This window comes from Aspergillus oryzae, chromosome 6, assembly GCF_000184455.2.
Source record: "Aspergillus oryzae RIB40 DNA, chromosome 6".
In the NCBI taxonomy this organism is placed as follows: domain Eukaryota; kingdom Fungi; phylum Ascomycota; class Eurotiomycetes; order Eurotiales; family Aspergillaceae; genus Aspergillus; species Aspergillus oryzae.
The window spans coordinates 3,080,668-3,088,887 of NC_036440.1; the positions used below are offsets into that span (position 1 = coordinate 3,080,668).

The 8,220-nt window shown below is 47.0% G+C and overlaps 4 protein-coding genes across 4 annotated transcripts; all 4 read right to left on the reverse strand.

Moving 5' to 3' along the window:
- On the reverse strand, positions 1–813 carry AO090038000221 (uncharacterized protein; the record flags this gene model as incomplete). The annotated part of the gene is made up of 2 exons (XM_023238387.1): positions 1–256; positions 356–813. 2 exons carry the CDS (start codon positions 811–813, stop codon positions 1–3), a joined length of 714 nt encoding a protein of 237 aa, XP_023093047.1.
- Positions 814–2,468: 1,655 nt separating this feature from the next.
- On the reverse strand, positions 2,469–2,965 carry AO090038000220 (uncharacterized protein; the record flags this gene model as incomplete). The annotated part of the gene is given in 3 exon segments (XM_023238388.1): positions 2,469–2,519; positions 2,587–2,632; positions 2,643–2,965. The coding sequence occupies 3 exon segments, from the start codon at positions 2,963–2,965 to the stop codon at positions 2,469–2,471; spliced, it is 420 nt and encodes a 139-aa protein (XP_023093046.1).
- Positions 2,966–3,359: 394 nt separating this feature from the next.
- AO090038000219 (uncharacterized protein) lies at positions 3,360–3,786 on the reverse strand (the record flags this gene model as incomplete). Its single annotated transcript, XM_023238389.1, has 2 exons — positions 3,360–3,519; positions 3,569–3,786. 2 exons carry the CDS (start codon positions 3,784–3,786, stop codon positions 3,360–3,362), a joined length of 378 nt encoding a protein of 125 aa, XP_023093045.1.
- Positions 3,787–5,221: 1,435 nt separating this feature from the next.
- Positions 5,222–6,403, reverse strand: AO090038000218 (hydroxymethylglutaryl-CoA reductase; the record flags this gene model as incomplete). Its single annotated transcript, XM_001825117.3, has 1 exon — positions 5,222–6,403. One exon carries the CDS (start codon positions 6,401–6,403, stop codon positions 5,222–5,224), a length of 1,182 nt encoding a protein of 393 aa, XP_001825169.1.
- Between the last annotated feature and the right edge of the window lie 1,817 nt (positions 6,404–8,220).

The following is an 8,220-nucleotide window of genomic DNA, read 5'->3' on the forward strand; positions in this document are numbered from 1 at the left end:
TTATGATGGCTGATAAACTAATTGGCACTCCGGAGGGTGAAACCAATCCGACTGAGGAGGAAAAGGCGTGACCAGGTCTGGTTGGTGCATGAACATTCCGGAGGGTGCAGTAGTGTAGATTCGCGCAGCAGAGTCATGGGTCACATTCTCTGGTAACATGCCATAGCTCATTGTCATCGGCCATTGAGAGGATGTTAGTTCCGCTTTTGGATGCTCCATGGCTGGATTGTAATAGTCGAGAGCAGGATGTATGAACCTTAATTGAGCGTCAGTCACTACTGTGCGTTGGAATTATATCAACCTCCTGGGGTGGTCCAGAAGAGCTGTCAACATTTTAGAGCCACTAGTAACATACCGTGAATGGTATCCAGGGGAAATGTGATGATACTCCCATGATGGGGTGTTTGCTGACATGGCTGAGGCAGAAGAATGGAAAGAATCATGAGGGATAATTCCACTTGCTGTTTGCGTTTCATGCATAGTATCACCCCTTTCGGGTGTATAGAAATCGTCCTTCGTAGTAGAGTGGCTTGTAGATGCTGAATGTGCCATGTCGTCCCCACTGTAAACAGGCGACTTGAAGCAACTTTCATTGCTCAGGTCTTCACAGTGACTCATGATAAACTTGTTCTGACTGCGACGACGGGATAGCTTGGTGACACCCCATTTTTTCAAGCGACTCCGCAACTGAGTCTCACTGTGGAGGAATAGTCGATCGGTCAGGGCATTGTCTCTCTCAGGGCCCTTTGGGTGCCTCACCTTGGATTGAAAGTGTCCGAGCGAATCCTTTTGAGGACTTGTTTGAGAGGCCATTCTTCCTCTTGGTAGAGTTTGATGATTAAGCCTCTCTTCATCTCCCACATTCTAAAAGAGATTGTGTGTTTCATCGTGGATGGTGTTCATTCAATTGTTGAGTCTATGCCAGGCTGGATGTCAACAAAGCATCGTGCGAAAGCAAGGGATCCTCTTGAAACATATATAGAACTATGAACTTAGAACAATTCTGGGAAAGGAAAATGCGGACTAGATAAAAGTGCCCATGAGCCACAAGCCACCAGGGTTACAGGCCGATCGCGCAGGCACAAAGTCTAAAGCAAGGATGTCGACCAGGGTAAGGGTATGGCTCGCCACGTGTGATGAGCAATTCAACTGCGATAGTCCCGGGGCCCACCCTTGGATGAACGCCCTCCCGTTTCATCTCCAAGTTTTAGACTTCCTGAATACCCCTACCCTTGACAATCTTGTTCGAGGCTGTACCCACCTTCGTCCAGACGGCCCCTCGCCCCTAACTCTCGTGAATCCTCGGGTGGAGACGTACGCCATCGCGATTTCATGGATTGCTCTTCGATCTTGAACCCTTTTTTTGCCCATTCTAAATGTACCGAAATCGAGTCGCATGAGACGGTGTTCCCGCGGTAGATCCATGGACGGTACTCCCATGATCGTCCGGATGCCCCCAGTACGATCAATTACCAATGAGGCATATCTGTGATCGTGTTGTCTGGTGACCTTTCGGCCGGAACTGAAGAAGTACGCTTGAGGACACTAAGGTGTGAGAGTGGGTCATTGAACCATGGAATACTTTTCCTCTATTGTCCTCGGCTAAGTCGCATCAGACATGGATCACAATGCGGGTGATTGGCCACTTCACACGCTGGACGCATCACTCTAATGTGGGGGTCTCGGGCACGGTTATCTGTCCACCCAAAGCATGCTTCTGTCAAGGCTTTTCGGCTGCCCTTTTCCGGATATGTTCGGATTCCGTCCGCAACTTTAGTCACACCCAAACCGTATCCTGTCCGGCTCCCTACCACAACATCCAAGATGTGCCGGTATCTTTCCACCTTCCAAAAATGTAATACGTAAGGTTTGCCGGGATGTGGCGCGTGGGGGTGTAGGTGCGATGGAGAGTCGGGACAAACATCCTCTGGCTAGTTTCATCCATAAACAAACTACTGCACAGCTCGCTAGATAGACTTCCGCCCAGATTTGGCACGACTAATTGAGTCTAGAAGTAATGTAAGGACTCGGGATGCATACTAGAAATGTAACTATCTTATTGGAGTTTCAGCAAGGAAGAAGAAAATAGTTGCCGATGGGAATTGTTCATAATAGTGCATATCTTGTAGAAATGGACTCAACGAGCCTTGTCTATCCTGCCGATGGAATGATTCACCCTTGAATGAAGTCATAGGGAGTAAATAATTATGGGTTCTATATGCCGCATTTCTCTGCCTACTATCGTGGCTTTTCCAGACCCAACTCTCCTCTCACCGAGGCAAATGGCGTTACCGAGATGAATGAAGTAAGACGAAGTGTTCTATGGTACACTACACCGAAAGAAGCTGCGTTCAAACCGCAAACATTTGGTAAACTAAGAATAGTCTAGGGGCTACTATACTAGCTGTTAGTTGGGTAGAATTCAACTATACGAGTCCAATACGCTCCCAACATACGATTTATATCAGTCATGCCATTTGGACCAAGCCACAGTCTCCGAACTCTGCTCTAGTGTACAACTATTTAAACAAATGCATTGCATATAGAATAAGATACATGTAAAGTAATCACTAAAATAGCGCACACCTCATCTTCCATCCTTTGGCAGCGGTGGCAGCGGAGGTAGATTATCCTGAACAAACGGTCTTGGACTTGTTACAACGCGGACACTGGTTGTCTTCAGGATTTTCATGTCCTCGCTTTCGAACCCCTGTTGCCGTAGCTGGGCGAACTGCATATGCCTCAGATTCCTCTTTTCTCTTACCTCATCATCACACTTGATATAGTGACTTTGGGGGTTGAACCGGGTTCGCAGATTCATTGATGCCTCATGAATTTCGTTGTTAATGTTGCTATCCCGCGCAAGCTTGCGGATAAGGGAAGCCATTTTCAACTCAATGTTGAGCTTCACGATGTAGGTTACCGGGTGAAACTGGATGTAAACCATTGGGTTCGGCAGGAACATGAGTCCAATGAGAATGGCCTAGAGATAAACTGTGAGAATCATTGGACACCCAGGAAGAAAATGCGTAATTGGGTGGTGGCCTTACGTCCATGAGTACGGAAATGAACATCATTCGCATGTTGAAGCGAACTAGGGGCCCATATTTTTTTAGTCCATTTTGGCGAACCAGTCGCACACGCACTACTCGTAGGAACCAAATATTCAGGCAGGCATCCACGATGCATATTAGTAATTTGGAGATTGGGTCCCAGAAGCGATTAATCAGGACAAAGCTACAAAGAAAGTCAGTGGTGTACCCAAAGGAAATAAGAATAAGGCACTCACGTATGATTGACCGGGGGAGTCATGTGTGCAGGAATCCATATGCAGAATACTGCAATGTTGATTGCTGTTATCAGGCAAGCAGTGCCCCATTTGACTTTCCTCGCTGTCTTCTTCTTTTCCACCACGACGTAGATGCGGTTAATGATGACTTGCATACAACATTGGATCTCGAGGGCCCAGCAGAATAGTAGAAGCGCCAATACAGGTGCACTGGGGGGACAGTATTAGCGCTACAGCGAACTGTATCATATCGGATAGCCAATTGCTCAGGGGGCATACATGACAGGTACAATGCCCTCCAGCACAAGCCACCCCATTACTCCGATTACCACATTGGAAAGTATTTCAATCCAGATGAGAATAACGAAAGGGCTCTTGTAGGGCTTCTCAATTTCTGAAGTCTGCTTAATTGCATTCCAGACTGTAAGGAAACCGAACCCTAGTGTGAACCCCGCCGCCAGTCCGACAAGCTTGAAGTCGCTGACTGAAGGCTCCATCTTCTGACAGGGGCTGAGATAGCACTATAGTCTGCTGTATGTGAATAGGAACAATCCGGGACGTATAATAACTACGTCTGGGAGAGATGTAGACTGATACCGATGGGGTTTATGTGTCTCATACTGACTCAAGTCTACCGGGCTCCCATGGACCCTTCAATCTTACTTTACTAAATTTTGTAGTGCAATCCTGCTATTCTTCACATCGATCCTCCAGGGTCTCGAGTGAGGCAAAGGCCGAGAAAGTCAATTGGCGTGAAGTAATAGCATGAAGACGACGGATACGTTATCCACAAAATGAGACCTACCAGATTTCAGGGACAAACACCACCTGGGAAAAAATAGCCGAGGTGGTATTCCTTCAACAGTACACGTGGGAAGTAGGCCCTATGGGGTTGTATTCATTCCTGACAAACGTTTGATCTGCAAAGATGAGCCATTATTTGGAAACCTAAATCTTTAGCGAACGCGAGGTGATAGACTGAGCCAGACCGTTGAAGCCTAACAAACTATCTGCATGCGTGAACGGGAATTCGGCAAGCAGGAACTAACGCCTGCTGAACTGGACACCCATTTTTTCCGAAGCATTCAAAATTGATAGGAAATATGGGGCCCTGTTGTAAGTTCAGTCGGCCGTTATACACACGTGTTTTAGACCGTATATGCTCCGGGAAGGGCAATTGGTGATTTCTCTGTCCATGTTCCGTTTAATCTTGCTCGAGATACTTTACACTAGAAAGTTAGGATAGAAAAGCCGGGTGAGCTTAAGGGGGAAGAACGAATCCATAACCATGGGATACAAACCGACCTGCCGAATCGACAACGAACTACAACATAAAATATGCCAAACAATTAAACCATGCACAACTTCCCTGTTTTCGAAGTGGATCTACTGCGCGTGTCTTTTCTACGCTAAGTTCAATGTAGAGTTCATGTCCAAAAAAAGCAACCGGGCTCAGAATCCATCCGTGGCTGAACCGGTGGATCTCGGGGGATTGACTGGTGGGTTAGACTTTTCCGCTGAGGGTCCCTAGGCTACCTGTCGGACATGGACGAGTCGATCATTCTAATACACAGACTAGGTTATTTTGGAGTATAACTCACTTCGCTCGTCTTCATACTAACGCCTTTAAAAAAATAAAAAAGCAAAAAGGGAAGGGGAAACCTAGTTTAGGCGAGTACACATACCGATAACAAATTGAATTACATTTTACAATAGAGAGCAAAAAGGCCACAAACAATATAGAGAGTCATGAAAAAATTATTAAAATAAACTAGCTACCTAGATACATAGAGAAAGATGATATCTCCAGAAAGAAAGAAAAGCAACTGACTAGAAGAAAAAGGAAGCAAAGGAAAAAAGGAAAAGGAAAAGGAAACGGCCAAGTGCAATACATGAAGTTACTGTATCCGCGGCGATTCAGTGCACATTCGCCTATAGCTTCGACGCTCGAGGGCCAAATATTTCCCCACGGGCGAGCTTCATATGGCTCATAGTAAATGTATCGTTAGCAATTGCTGCGCTTGTGCTGGCATCCAATGCAACTGCAAAGGCAGCAATCATGCCTGCCAGTCTTCTCTTCCCCGAGGGCTCCGCACACCCCAGCATATCCAGACATTCCTTCTGCGATGGGTACAGGGTCCCACCACCCACGGTGCCCACCGGTAAGGAGGGAAAATAGATAGTCATTTTCAATTCCTTGCTCTCGTAATCGTATTCAGAGGTGAGATGACTCCAGGAAGCCTCTGCGACACTGCCCGCATCTTGCCCCGTCGACACGAAGATAGCGGCTATAATATTGGCGGTATTGATATTGCAGCCGAACTGGCCATTGCGTATCCCCCCTTCTTTTAGAGCCATTTGAGTACGATATAGACGCTCCGTGCTGCAGCCTAGGATTTCTTGGCATGCAGCGTTGGTAATAGTGCCCCACGCTAGCGCTTCAACTCCCCTAGCTCTCTGCACATTGCCCCAAGAAGGCTTCTTGTCCGACGCCAATTGACCCTCGATGAGGAAGTCTTGGATCTGAAATTGCTTTGCACATCGGTGGGCCCGCAGCATCTCGCAGGCATGCTGCGTGGCCTTGCTGACCATATTCTGCCCTGCAGCATTACCACAAAAGTAGCTGCAGAAAAGATGAACACTAGAGCCAATAACCGAAGCTTGTAGCTCTTGTAGCCGAACGTATCGGCTAGTCGACTCGGCCCATCGGGCAAACTCGTTTCGGAATGATGGGACCGCTCGCGCAAACGCTACTGCATGCGCTGGGCTTGCGAAGAGAAACATCGGCGCACGAGACATGGCCTCACTGAGAACCTCGAACTGCAGGCCACCGCATGCATTGAAGACCTTGCAGCCCCGGCTGCAACTAGCCACCAAGGTCGGCTCACATGTAGCCAATGGTGCATAGTATTCACCCGTCGTCTCAGGGCCCGTGATGCGCAGTGGCCCGGCAATGCCAACTGGGACTTGCACGAAGCCTATGCAGTTTTCGATGCGGACATGTTCGGCCTCATCGATGTGTCGTGTAAGATGTTGCAGTTGGGGACTATCAATGTTCAAGTCAAATTTGGACCGTCCATCGGGCCGGCGTTTGATGGGCTGAGCCTTGGACATAATGAATAACTAGCAATGAGATAATTCTTTGAGGTACAATCTTTGATACAGTGTGCTTGAAACCTAATTATAATTTAAATGTGTTACAGATATTTCTCCTGGGAAGCCCGTTGAAGAAATAGGATGTCCTACCCCGATTTACTCTGGTATAATTCTTTGTCCAAGAGCTCCCCAAGCCATTCTCCAGTTCTTGGACCTGGAAGGATTATCATTGCCGACAATCGCCAAATAAACTTTCCGGTTTATGGAGCCTGCTACCCACAAATGTCCCGAGGATGCTTAGTCTTGGACCCTGGGTCTAGCCGCCGTTCCCAAGAGGAAAAAGGTACCCGTTAACGGAGCTAATGCAAAAAAGGGTGAGGTATTTTACCAATAGCACTGCAAGAGGTTAATGTTTCCGATCAAGTGGATCTGGGCATAGAAAGCAGCCTGAGACATAGCATTGAGAAGTAAAATGACGTGTAGCTCAAACTTATTGAGAACGCCAGCTTGATCTCAACAAATCAGTAACGCTGCTCCCTTGGCCCCACCCATGGTTCCAAGCGCCATCGACCTCTCTCCAGTTGCAATCAACGGCAAAAGATTCCGTTTCAGCCATCCAATGTCTGGCTCGTTGTGCCTGCCATCTCGGAGCCGTGTCGGAGCCGCCAAGAGGCTCAAAAATGAGTCCCAAAGGTGCCAATCGCCTTGCTATATCGTATACACCATCACATGAACCTAATAATTGTTAATGTGTCAGTGGCTGGCGCCTCAACGATCACATCATGCGCCACGAGCTGTAGCGAACTTCTAAGATTCAGTGCAGATCACCTATTCTAAGATTAATGGCGATCACGAACGGGTTGAAGACATGTGTATCTTGGTTCCATGGTCAGGAAGACATTGATGCACCCGCAGAGCTTATTTTGCTTTCCTAACTGGTATGTCTCGATCCAAAATTGAAGTGTCTCTGCCCATGGGAATTTGGTACTGACATTAAGATTCGAATATCCAGCTTCCTATTTTGGACGTTGACAACCTAAAAGGGATATTACAAATCCCTGACTAATACGAGAGACGCAGTCTCAACTGAGTCTCATAACTATGGTCATACACTACGTTAGTATTTCCTGTGTAGTCAGTCTAACTAACCTAACCCCCACTTGGCCTTATCTTTGGCCTCATGTTTCAGATCATCCATTTTCACTGTATGACATAACCTATGCACGAACACAAAATACTGGTGGCAATGGGTTAGAAAATGCAACATCATATTAGGTTCTGAGGTTTATACAGATAGATCGTGGGGCTAGAACCCTAACGGCGTTGCCCGATCTCAGTCGACTCAAATCCATAGCTTCTTGATTTCTGTTCCCTGGTAAGCATTGGTTCTCGGGACCCAACAATACCCATTGGATCGGGGATAAGGAGATCGATCGCGTGTAAGAAAGTAGGAACGTGGACTGATGATTGATCGACGAGCAACGCACCGTCACGTCACTGCTGAAAATAAGGTTGTTCTTTGCCACTTCCTTTGCATCGTTGTCTAAACAGTTCGTGTTCTCTAGGAGCCAGGGGTATTGCTCCGTCATTTCACAGGCAGCAACACACCGACTAGCAGTAGGCTACATAGTCAATGGCCAAACTTGAGGCCAAATGGAATAGTAATCATTTTTCAATGTATATGAATGTTCAGGAAATATGATATCGACATAGAAAAAGGCAATAGCAGCATAAGGAGCAGGCTCCACATGAACAATGTACAACGATATGAGCCGGGCCAACCAATGTAACTAGCACACATGGCGTCTTGATCGTGAAGAAATAAATCTTCTTCT